At 36.3% G+C, this 13,465-nt stretch overlaps 1 protein-coding gene across 2 annotated transcripts in view; it reads left to right on the top strand.

Moving 5' to 3' along the window:
• ADAMTS6 (ADAM metallopeptidase with thrombospondin type 1 motif 6) overlaps positions 1–13,465 on the top strand; it is a 346,891-nt gene that overhangs the window by 14,432 nt on the left and 318,994 nt on the right. For both annotated transcript variants that reach the window (XM_033179691.1, XM_033179690.1), the window contains one exon: positions 7,029–7,197. In XM_033179691.1, the coding sequence (XP_033035582.1) occupies positions 7,029–7,197 (169 nt within the window). The remainder of the gene's footprint in view (positions 1–7,028; positions 7,198–13,465) is intronic.

Genomic DNA, 13,465 nt, shown 5'->3' with positions numbered 1-13,465 from the left:
TACCTCAGAACAGGCAACTGGGAAGTAAAGTTTCTGAGTCTGTGTCTGTTTGAAAGGGACCTTGTGCAGCCCTCATGTTTGATTGATAATTTAGCTGAATGTGAAATTCTGGGTTCAAAAAATCATCTTCCTTAAGAATGATGGATGGTGGTACTGGGAAAAGGAATATATAGGGCATAAAATTTATTTATATGGTTGTATAGCTTTAAAAAAGGAAAAATACTTAAAGGTCTTAAAAGTTAGCATTGATTCACAGGTAGAAGGCTGCTGCTAGTCAGATTCTTGTCCTTTTATTCTTTAAAAATTTTTTTTAGTTAAAAAAACATTTCCCTCAGTGAAAGCATGTTCCTTTTATCCTTCCTATTTCAGGAATTTATAACATGTCTAACTATGGGTTTTCTTTCCTAATTTCTGCTTGGTATTTGATGGGTGCTTTTAATAAAGACCCTCCTTCAGCTTAGACAAATTAAAAAAATTTTTTCTTAATAATTTTATCTTCTTATTTTTTTCTTCCTCCATGTTCTGTCTTTCTGGAATTGGTTTTTTGCTTCTCTTATCGTTTTCTCTTTTTCCACTGTTTTCTTTTTTGTTCTAAGTTCTATGAGATTTCCCTGATTTCATCTTCTTTTCCTTCGGTTGAGTAAAAAATTATAGCAGTCATATTTCTAATTTTCAAAAGTTCTTTCTCTTTTTTCTTGGATTTTCTTACATTCTGTTCTTATTTCATGAAAACTGATTATCTTCAGTCCCTCTGAAGATTATAAAGACTATATAGCTAGTTAGAAAAGCTCAATGACCCCATTAGACTTTCTGTTCATTTAGTCATGTCCACAGTTGTCATTCTCCCCTTTTCATTATTCATTCGTTTCACTAATACTTATAAGTACCTTCCATATAATGAGCACTGTTCTAGGTGCTAGGATTACAATAGTGAAAAATAAAAATATCTATTATCATATAGCTTGCATTCTAGTAGGGCATACACACAATAAGAAAACTATAATATACTGGGTAGTGATAAATGCTCAGGAGGAAAAAGTATTGAGCAAAGACCCTAAGGGAAAGGAGGAAGGAAATGCTGGCATCTGAGGGATAAGATTTTCAGGTAGAAATTTTCAAGTACAAAGACATGATCTCAGAGTGTTTGAGGAACAGCATGGAGGCCACCTGGCTGTAGCCAAGAGAAAGTGAAGGAGAGTAATGGAAGTTGAGGTCAGAAAGGAAACTGGGAGCCAGATGTAAAGACTTTAGGGGAGGCAGAATAAAATCAATAATAACTACAAGTTCGAGGCCTGAGCAAGTAACATAATCTAACAGCCATCAATTAAGGTGAGAAAGACTCAGAAATCAACTGAGATGAAAAAGCTGTTTGAAGAGTAGGTAGGGGGATGTATATCATGAATTCAGTTGGAGGTATTAAACATGAGATGTTGTATAGGATATTGGATATGTCAGTCTGGAGTTCAGAGGAGAGATATGAATTAGAAAGTTATAAATTTGGGAGTCATCAATATATAGATGCCATTTAAAGCCAAGAGATTATATGAAATTGCTTCAAAGGGAGCATAGGTAGAATAAAGAAGAGGTCTAAGGACTGAGCCCTTGGGCATTCCAAGAGGTCAGGGAGGTCAGAGAGACATAGAAGAAACAACAGAGAACAGAATAATAAAGTTGAAGGAATATCAGGAAAATGTTCTGGCAGCCAGAAGGAAATATTTCAGGAAGAAAATGCTGCTGATGACTCCAAATAAGAGTAGCACTGCAAATTGCATTGAATTTATCATTGAGGAAGTTATTGGTGACCTTGACAAAAGCAGTTTCAGTGAAGAAGAGTTTGGAGAAGAGGCAATGACATGATTGGAGTAGGTTTAAAATGGAGTGGGAGGAGAGAAAAAGAGTATATAGACCGTTATTTTAGGACTTCTGGAAAAGCAAAAAAATTTTTAGTAGCAGGCAGAAGTGTAGTCACAGGAGGTTTTGTTTTGTTTGAAGATGGGAATGATTAGGTAGAGTGAGAGATGCTGGAATGAAGTTCTTGATAGGTGAGAAATGATAGAATTTTCCACACAAATAGAATAATTATCTTTAGCTAGGGGAATAGATAGTTCATCCATAATAATAGGGAAAAATAGATTTTATGGACATAAGATGCAGGTATGTGAGTATTTGTGATTGTAGAAATTTGTAGGAGGTTTTGCAATGTCTATCGGAGGGGAATATGAAGGTTTTAGAGGATTAAGTAGAGATGAGAAAACATGAAAGAGTTATCCAGAAGAATGGGTTACTGAATGAACTTGATAAATATACAATTTCTGTGAGGCATTACAGTTACAGTTAAAATTATTAATGAATTTAAAGTGAGACCAGTCAGCATTCTGGTATATTTTCCTCTGGCTAAATGCAGCTGCAAAGGTGCAGGCCCAGCAAAGTTGAATCTTATCAAGGTTGTAGTTTAGCCAGCTGGATTCCATGAAGTGAGAAAGAGGTGAGGGAATTGAAGGTGGAATTGAAGCTGGGTTATGAGGGAAGTGAGGACATGAGGTGGGTAAAGGACAGTGAAAATGTGGTAGGATCAATGGATTATGGGACCTCATGGGGATAAAAGGACTATCCCTTGGAGTTGGTATATTAGAGGGACAGTTTTAGCAAGATAGAAGAATGGGATACTTGAAATCAAGATTATAGAAGGCTCCAAATATTGATAATGCTCAAAGTCTAGGGTTTGACCATGGGCATGGTGTAAAAAGTAAGGTGAGGGACAAGATATTTGAAGGAGAGGAGGTCAAGGAATTGAGAGGACAGGGAATGAAGAGACCATCTATGTCATTAGTTTTTAAACTAGGTTCATGGATGGGATTATATGGTGACCATATGGGATGATAGCAGTACATGTGACTTTGCCTCCAATAGAAACCACAGATATTTTCATATCGTTACAGTTTTTGCATTCTTTTCAAAATATTTTTATTCATCACTGTTGTGAAATTGTGGAAGTTATTAGAGCCACTGAAGATCTTATTTAAAGTGTTATGCAAGTTATATGTATTCTTTTTAAAAAATATTTTGATAACTGTATTTTACTAAATTGGTTTTATTTAGTAAATATATATATTGCCTATATATTTTTTCTGCATTTAAAATATTCTGAGGAGGAGTCCTTAGTTTTCACCCTTAGACTTCCAAAGGGATTCAGAATATATGCACATGCACATACATGTATTTTAAGAATCTGTGATATAAGAAGATATTGAAATCAACAACTGTTTCAGGAATGATGTTGCAGAGAATGACAGTAATCCAGAATCTGTTATTTTTAAGGAATGAGAGGACTGACTTGGGATTAATAGATAAATGCAACTGGGAAAGGAGGGAGAAGATCATGGCATGAGGTTCAATGCTGGTGTTTGTTTGTTGAGAAGGGAGAAAGAATTGTTTGGAAATGACAGTGAGTTGCAAGAACATCTGACGCTACCTTCAGGTCCAATAGGAGGCATGTAGAAGAGAAAGCAGCCACTGTTCCAGAGGACTACAGGAAAGGAGTATCATTTAGGGAGCTTCAGGTTTTTGTTAGAGCAAGATGAAGTGAATATTCACAGATGAAGCTGGGGATAGAGGAGATTTTATTGATGATTGACTTTGAGTTTGAGAGAACACAGTAGAAGTGTTTCAAATAATAGGGAGAGGCAGGAGATGGGATCAGAAAACATGATGTACGTAATCATATGAGAATTAGAATCCAGGGGGTGAGGTTTGGGCTTCTCATAGGAATTTATACTGCCAGGAAAGAGGACACATGGTGAGATTAACCCTGATGGTCCTGAGGCAGATAGTGTAAAGGTGAATGGGGATACTGAGGTAAGTGAGAGCAGGGCTCTTGTCAGGCATGCATAGATTTCTAGTACTCCCACTAACTTCAGGCCCTCCATCATCTGGTTTTCAGTCCCCTTTTAATCTCATAATCACTCTCCCCTTCCCTCCTTTCAGTCACTGTAGCTCCTGATTGTTTCTGAAATACTGTAAGCATGCTCCTACCTCATTGCTTTTGCATTTGCTGTTGCCAGTATGTGGTCTGCTCTTTCCCAAGATATATGTTTAGCTTGCTTCCTCATTTTATTCAGGTTTCTGCTCAAATACCACCTTATTAGAGAGGATGGTTGCAACTATCCAATATAGTTTCTATAATTCTCTCACTTCTAATTATTCTCTGTCCTTTTTGATTGCTTTTATTTCTCTTCTTAATGTTTATTACTACCTGCTTCATCATTTATTTGTTTAATCAATTAGCTTTTTTTAAACTTTTTATTTTATTTTATTTTTTTTAGACAGAGTCTTGCTCTGTTGCCCAGGCTCTGGAGTGCAGTGGCGTGATCTCAGCTCACTGCAACCTCTCCCTCCTAGGTTCAAGCGATTCTCCTTCCTCAGCCTCCCGAGTAGCTGAGATTACAGGCATGCGCCACCACGCCCAGCTAATTTTTGTATTTTTAGTAGAGGCAGGGTTTCACCACATTGGTCAGGCTAGTCTCAAACTCCTGACCTCGTGACTGACCTGCCTCAGCCTCCCAAAGTGCTGGGATTACAGGTATGAGCCACCGCACCAGCATAATTAGCTTTTTCTAGCTCTTCCCACCAAAATGTAAGTACCATGATAGAGCTGGAACTTTGGTTCACTGTTGTATCCCTACAACGTAGCATAGCATCTGCCTTGTGATAGGCACTTGTGAAAGCATATTTTGTGAAAAAATAAATAAATACAGAAACAGCCTTTAGAGGATAAGAGAATTATAGTATAGTGGTTAAGAGTTCTGGCTCCAAAGTCAGTCACATGAGTTCATTGTTTAACTTTGCTCCATCTCAGTTTCTCATCTACAAAGTGGAACAGATAGTAGTACGTCAAAGAGTTATTAAGAAGAGATAATGTTATAAACATTTTACAAAGTACCTAACATATAAAATCTCTGGATTGTCCTTCCAGAGTCTTTTCATTCTTGAAATTAGAGATTGTGTTTACTTACACAGGCTTCTGACTTCATTTTTCCCCAGCAAATCAAGTCTCTTGTCTGGTAACTTTCAATTTTCTTGTGCCCACAGACCAGCATGACTTTAGTCTCTAGCCTTTCTGGACTGTAGCCTAGACCCTGCTTCCTACATATCCCTCTTATCAAAACTTATACTTGCCCCCTATTCTGCAGGAACCGTGTTCATTTTATAGCACATTGTTGATCTACCTGAGGTATTAGAATATGTTAATGGCATATTATGTTATTTTTGCTAGTATTTGCATTTAATATAGGGACTATTTTCCTTAAATTAAAGCAAACAATGGTGAAAATTATATGAAGTGACTCAGGGCTGCTTTTTTTGTTTGCATTCCTCAGCTCATTTCATGTAGGTGACTGCCAACTTAATCTATAAATTAGAGCAACTCTGATTATGTCTTATCATTCCTTCCAAGCAGAAGGTACTTAACATGAATTTCCCTAAACAGAATCATAGAGGTTTAGAATTCAAAGGGACCTTAGAGATTATCTGGACTAGAGGTTTTCAACTTTCTTTTTAAAGCAGCAAAACTCCTTTTTCAAATGAAATGTTATGTGGAAACTTAATATATAGATTAATAAAAGCACAACTGATTCCTAAACCCAGGAATCCAAGCCATGTAGGTCTCCCTTTGTTGTCTGGGGCAATCCCCTGAGGGCACTTCCATGGAACCCTAAGGGCTCCCCAGAGTGCTGTTGTAAAACCACTAATTTAGACCAACTCTTTCATTTATCCAGCTGAGGAAATACACCCAGAGAGTTTTTATTTTATCTGGTGTTACAGGGTCCTCACATGTGCCATACTTAGGAAAACATTATTAGACAAGGGTGGAAATTCTTATTTCAGATAACTTTTACCATCTCATTCTTTTTCATCAACAAAGTTTTATTTATACTTATTACATGTGGGACATTTTCTGTGGTTGTAACTGATACAAAGAAATAGGAGACATAACCCTTTGCCTTAAAAAGCAAATAATCTAATTGGGAAGCTAAAACATGAAGTTGAAAACTTATACCAACTTTAAATAAGACTTCAAGACTTGAGATGTAACAAAGCAGTGTGGAATTAATTGAAAATAAGTGATACTGAGAATTAGCTCTATTGGAGCTCAGTGAAGGGTGAAGCTACTCCATTTGGACTAGAGAAGGTTTTTAAAGAGGAGAGATAACTAAACTGAGTAGCACTTGGCTAAGTAGATAGGGATAAGGTGATAAAATACTGTAAGTAAGGGCAGAACTTTGAATTCCAGTACCTTCACTTACCTCTGTGTAATATTGGTCAAGTTTTCTGAGCCTGTTACTTCATCTGCAGAATGGGGATGTATGGGATGTGTGTTAATTAACAACTTATTAGTTGATGCAACATAAACCTCAAAATGTCAGTGATTTATCACAATAGAAGTTTATTTCTTGTGTGTGTCTGTGTCTACATCAGACAGCTTTCTAAGAGGTCACGCAGGGACCCAGGTTCCTTCTTTTTTGGTTTCTACCTACCCTAGGTATTTGGAGTTGTCTTCATTCAGTGAGGAAAGAGAGTAGAAGATTCCACTGCAGGGGTATTCAGAGGTCGGGCTGAAAGTGTTATATAACCCTCTGCCCATATTTTTTTGTCCAAAACTCAATCACAAAGCTATATCTAAACACAGAGGATATAATTACATGCATAATGTGGAACTGAAATAAGTTTTAGTGTTCACATAAAACCTCTGTTACCTCACAGAGTCATTGTGAAATTGGAGGAAATCATGTATGTGACATGCTGAGTACAGTGCATAGCGTATGGAGGTATTTAAATGTTCTTTTTAAAGAATAGGAACATTTATATAATGTTTTACTGAGTACAGATAATTCGCTAATTTTTTTTTTATTAACATGTGTTTTAACCCTGTCTTTGGAGAAGTGTCTATTTATTTTTAGCTCTTGGTAATAATGATAACTAATATTTAAAATGATTCTCCTTGGTAAGTTCTTTGTTTATTTTTCTTTTAGCATGGTGTTATTGCTACAGAAGATGAAGAATATTTTATTGAACCTTTAAAGAATACCACAGAGGATTCCAAGCATTTTAGTTATGAAAATGGCCACCCTCATGTTATTTACAAAAAGTCTGCCCTTCAACAACGACATCTGTACGATCACTCTCATTGTGGGGTTTCGGGTGAGTGAGTGTGCAGCTTTTAGAAAGCATATTGTATTGGATTGCTGCTTTTTCTTTCTTATGGCAAGTATAGTAAGGTTAGCAATAAAAGTAAGTAGGAATTTGACTAGGATTATAATGTTCAGAGCCCTTTTAATGGATGTCACCTACCAGTAGTTTTTTTTTTTTTTTTTAACATTTTTTTCTCTCTGCTTCTTAGGTTGGGTTTCTTTCTTTTTTTTTTTTTAACTTTTTTTAAAATTATACTTTAAGTTCTAGGGTACATGTGTACAACGTGAAGGTTTGTTACATATGTATACATGTGCCATGTTGGTGTGCTGCACCCATCAACTCGTCAGCACCCATCAACTTGTCATTTACATCAGGTATAATTCCCAATGCCACCTACCAGTAGTTTTAAATCAATTTGAGAGCTCTTTGAGAAGTCTTCAAACTAAATTTGTATAAAATTTATTTTCTTTTTTTGGTTGAAGGGAAAAAAATAACCATCTTATTTTACTTAGGTAATAGCTATAGCTTTTTTGCACAGGTATACTGTAGTACTCTGTGGTATTTGTTTAGCCTGATATTTTTATGCTAGTAGCAGGAATCTAGACACTTGAATAAGACTTGAAGAATCTTAAGGTAGTATTCAAAAGTAGTGTTAGCACTGAGTGAGGATACTACAAAAATATGTAGTACGGACAACAAACCTAGACTTCAGTGGTCAAGGAGAACTTCATGGAAGAAGTGACTTCTAAGCTGAGGCCTGGGGGAAAAGTGAAGATAGCTGTGTAGAAGTGGAGAAAGCAGTGGCTATAGTGTTTCACATAGAGAAAATAGCGTTTATGAAGCTCCTAAACCAAAAGGGAGAATGTCATGTTATATAAATTGACAGACAGTTCATGTAACTGGATATTAGAATGTGGGCTGGAGGGATAAAGGTGAGGTTCATAGTGGTTGGGGGAAGTGGTTGTGAGAGATGAAACTGGAAAGATTAGCAGAGGCCACATCATGAAGAGCTTATAAACCATGTTAAGGGGTTTGTTTATCCTAAGTACACTAGAAACCCACGGAAAGGATTTAAACAGGAAGAATAACATAATCAGATTTGTGTTTTACAAAGACTACTCTGGCAGCAATATGGAGATGGAATTAGAGAAGAGCAAGACTAGAGCTAAGGAGTTAGGAGGATGTTAGTCTAAAGGTGAGAAAATGTAGAGAAACAGTGGATATAACATAGCATAGCAAAAAGAACATGCGCTTTGGTATAGCATAGGACCAATTACCCAACCTCTCTGAGTGCTCATCTCAGCACATACTAGATACCCAATCAAACTGTAACTATCATTAAAATGACTGTTTCTAGTACACTAAAGTGTTATTATATTAAAATTTTTTTAAAAGATTTATTCTATATAGTTCCAGGAGCTAGAACCAGGGGCAGAATGTTTCAGAGAGAGATTTCAGCTTAATGCAAAGGTAAAGTCACCAACAAATACATTTAGTAAAAAATAGAAAGGGTTGGCCATATGTGGTGGCTCATGCCTGTAATCCCAGCACTTTGGGAGGCTGAGGCAGGCAGATCATAAGGTCAGGATTTTGAGACCAGCCTGGCCAATATGGTGAAACCCTGTCTCTATTAAAAATACAAAAATAAGCCAGGTGTGGTGGTGCTTGCCTGTAGTCCCAGCCACTTGGGAGGCTGAGGCAGAAGAATTGCTTAAACCCGGTAGGCGGAGGTTGCAGTGAGCCCAGATCGTGCCACTGCACTCCAGCCAGGGTAACAGAGCAAGACTCCATCTCAAAAAAAAAAAAAAAAAAGAAAGAAAGGACTGCCTTGTGAATTAGTGTATGATATGCATCATCCTTTTGTTTCTTCTCCATATTCTTCATGGGCTTGTTTTCTTCTTAAGTATTAAGTCTTCTTTTCTTAACCTACTGTTCTCATTCTGCACACTTTCTTCTTGAGTAATCTCTGCAGCTGTTAATTAGGTCCTTGTTGGTCAAGAATAGTTGGTACCAGAAAAAGACAACTTACAGTGAATCTACTTAAAACTTGAAATAAAATTCCATAGTTAATAATGAAAACAGAAGATTTGTTGGGTCTTTGTATTGAGTAATGAAACGAAACATTATGGAAATAAGTTTATCTTATATTTAACAACATTTAGACTGTAAGTATAACTATATGTAAATTCTTTAAAAACTAGAATTCAGTCCGGACACAGTGGCTCACACCTATAATCCCAGCACTTTGGGAAGCCAAGGCAGGCAGATCACGAGGTCAGGAGATCGAGACCATCCTGGCCAACATGGTGAAACCCTGTCTCTACTAAAAATACAAAAATTAGCCAGGCGTTGTGGCACATTCCTGTAGTCCCAGCTACTCAGGCTGAGGCAGGAGAATTGCTTGAACCTTGGAGGCGGCAGTTGCAGTGAGCCAAGATCACTCCGAGAGCGAAACTCCTTCTCAAAAAAAAAAAAGAAAGAAAAAAAACTAGGATTTAAATATTCTGTTGTTTATTATAATGTAGTTATTCTATCATTTTTCCATAATATGCCAGCCTTCACTGTATGATGGTAAAGAAGATCACCTTTTGTAAAAATCTTTAAAGATTTTATCATATTCTGAAAAGCCTACCTCTTAATCCTTTCATATTTAAATTATCCTTTTTTGAAGTATGTATCACATTATTTTAAGTCAGTCAGATCCTTATTTTTTAATGGTTTACGCATTAATGAAACACTTCTCCAAATCCATTCTTATGGCTGTCATAAAATTCTGTCCTTTTGGGGAAAGATTCTCCTACCATCTCTCATTTGGATTACTGTGAGAATTTCCTTAACAGTGTTCCGTTTCAATGTTTTCAATTCACTTGCCATTTCTACCACCCCGAACTCTAGTCTGTTTATTTTAGACCCTCATTATCTCTTGACGAGACCACTATACTGACTTTCTACTTATGGTTTCTGCCTCCAGGTTTGTGTTCTTGTTTTCAGTAAAATCTATCCCCTAAATCTGGCTGTATCACACACCTTGAAAAACTTCACTGGCTTCCTATTACTGGGAATATAATAATATTTCCCTATATTCTGGGCAAGTGTTACTAGACTTTATTGGGAAAAAAAATGTTTTGTGTTTAGTAGTAAATTTGGGAAATGTCTGGCTAACATCTTAATTGTAATACTGTTTCAACAGCATAGGTCAAGTGAGAGATGTGAATTTATAGGCATACACTGCCAGTTAGCCTATTACCTGGAATTCAAGTTTATGTCAAAATATAAGATATGAAAACCCCCTTGACACTGGATATATTTATCTTATATTCAGATACTAATTTTTTCCATTCTAATTAGATTCAAACTATGAATTTTTAAAAATTTTATAGAAGTAATAAATGTTCCTTTTAGAAAATACAGGACAAAAAGGAAAAAAAGAAACTGAAAATTACTTATTCCAACACCCAGAGATAACTAAGTATTCTTCTAGTCCATTGAAATAGATGTTATTACGTCTCTATATCTTCATTATCTACTTATATATTCATTAAGTAAATATTCATTTAGTACCTGTATGCAAGGCTATTCTAGGTGCTGGGGATGCAGCAATAAATAAAGCAGAAAAAGTCCCTGCTCTCATGGAGTTTATATTCTAGTGAGGAAAGACAGTTAACTAAATAAGCAAACAAACAAACAAACAAATATATGGCCAACTGTCCAGAAGTAGTAAGTACTATGAACAAAAATAAAGCAGGTTAATGAAATAATAGTGAATGGCTGTATATATTCAAACACTTTGATATTGATCAAAAAGTTAAAATCTTATTTCAAATGGCAATGAAATCCATATATTGATTTTGGGAAAAAGTTACTGTGTTGTATGTGTTTATGAGCAATATTTTCCTAACATGCTATAATCTAATCAAAATTAAATTAAGCAAAACATCTCTAACAGGTATCATTTGAAGAACTACTAATCTTTATTTTGAAACAAAGCAAGTTAATCTCGTTTTCTATTTTAGACTAAGAAAGATAGTACTTACAGATCACTAAGCTTAACATTAAGAAGTCAATTGGCAATTATAGAATGCATAGTTTTATAATGAGCTAGTTATGCTGGATTAATTTAATTTTTAAAATGAAACTGAAGATGTTCTCTCTCGATTTTATTCATTTAGTATATGTGTATATGTATAAAATATTGAATATATAATTATATATGCTATATATAAAATGCCTTTGATGGACATTCATAAATAAAAATATATAGTTTTAATGTTCAAATAATTTGTAGCTTGTTAGAGTGATAGCCAAGCCAACTAAAAATTTTAAAAACTAAAATGTTGAAAATTAGGACAATAACAAAGATGATGATAACACCGATTACCTTACACTGAATACATTTTTAGTTTTATTATTATTATTTTTGAGATGGAGTTTTGCTCTTGTTGCCCAGACTAGAGTGCAGTGGTGCCATCTCAGCTCACTGCACCCTCCGCCTCACAGGTTCAAGCAATTGTCCTGCCTCAGCCTTCCGAGTAGCTGGGACTACAGATGTGTGCCACCACACCCAACTAATTTTTGTATTTTTTTTTTTTAGTAGAAACATTAATTTAGGATTTGAAATATTTTACTGGACAAAATACTTGAGCTGTTTACCAATCTGTTCTCTTTTTTTTTTAGTTTTTGAGATGGAGTTTTGCCCTGTCGCCCAGGCTGGAGGGCAGTGGTGTGATCTTGGCTCACTGCAATCTCTGTCTCTCAGGTTCAAGTGATTCTCCTGCCTCAGCCTCCTGAGTAGCTGGGATTACAGGCGCCCTCCCCACATCTGGCTAATTTTTGTATTTTTAGTACAGACGGGGTTTCACCATGTTGGCCAGGCTGGCCTCAAGGTCTGACCTCAGGTGATCCACCCACTTCAGCCTCCCGAAGTGTTGGGATTATAGGCGTGAGCCATCACACCCGACCTGAATACATTTTAAATGAGAACTACCATTGCTTTGTGTTTATTGCACAATAATGTCTAATTGTTTTCACAATATTTTAAATAAAAATAAGGAGAAATTGAATGGGTCAGAGAAGGGGAAATGATCAAAAGAATGAAAATAAAATCCTATATTTGGACATTTAAGCTGTTTAGCCAGAGTAAGAGACTAGGCATGACTTGAATACATGAGTGGTTTTATGATCACAGAGGACAGAGCAGGAGAAATTGAAGTTATATTGATGTGGAAAAGCTTTCAGCTGTTTTGTAATAATATTAGCCAATAAAACCTAGTGGCTTACTCAGTATACTTTTAGTATTTCACAGTTTCTGTTGGTCAGGAGTCTGTGCATGGATGGGTCATCTGCTTAGCCTCAGCCAGGGCTGAATTCTCATCTGGAATCTTGACTGAGGAAGAATCCACTTCTCTGCCCCCATAGTTGTTGGCAGCATTCAGTTCTTTGTGGTTACAGATAGCTTTAGTTTTTGGATGATTCTCTTCAGATGCCAGTGTCAGTTCACCAGTATGATTGCTTGCTTTCTTTAAGTCAACAAGGGAGAGACTCTAGGTAAATGCTACAATATTATGTAACATAATCATGTACTAATATACTCAAAATCACATACATCTCATCATCTTTGCTGTATTCTGTTAGTTAGAAGCAAGTCACAGGTCCTACCCATATTCAAAAGGAGGAAATCACAAAAGGATGTGAACATCAGGAGACAGAGGTCATGGAGGCCATCTGGAGAGTCTGTCTGCCACAAATGAATATAGAGAAACACTTACTATCTGGAGGATATACCATTGAAATAAGAAGTGGTGTTTATGTCTTTGCTTCTCTTGACTTTAGGAGTTTCAGAAGTATTTAACTGATGGGTCTTATGATCATTTCCACCTCATTTCCCAAAATTTATTCATCCTACTGTCTTAACACGTTTCCTGCTGCTGTAACAGAATACCTGAGACTGGATAATTTAAGAACAGTAAAAGTTTACTAAGCATATAGTTCTGGATGCTGGGAAGTCCAAGAGCATGGCTCCGGCATCTGGTGAGGGTCATCTAATGGAGGAAAGCAAGAGGAGGAAGTGAGTGCACACAACAGAGAGAGGAAATTGGGCTGAACGCATTATTTTTTGTCAGGAACCCACTCCCACAATAACCAACCCACTCCTACAATAATGGTTTTAATTCCTTCATGAGGGTAGAGCCCTCAAGTTCTAATCATCTCTTAGAGGCCCCAGCTGTTAATACTGTTTCAATGGCAATTAAGTTTCAACATGAGTTTTGGAGGAGATATT

The sequence above is a fragment of the Trachypithecus francoisi genome, unplaced genomic scaffold, assembly GCF_009764315.1.
Source record: "Trachypithecus francoisi isolate TF-2019V2 unplaced genomic scaffold, Tfra_2.0 Lachesis_group2, whole genome shotgun sequence".
Taxonomy (NCBI): Eukaryota; Metazoa; Chordata; class Mammalia; order Primates; family Cercopithecidae; genus Trachypithecus; species Trachypithecus francoisi.
This window is presented reverse-complemented; position numbering and strand designations above follow the sequence as displayed.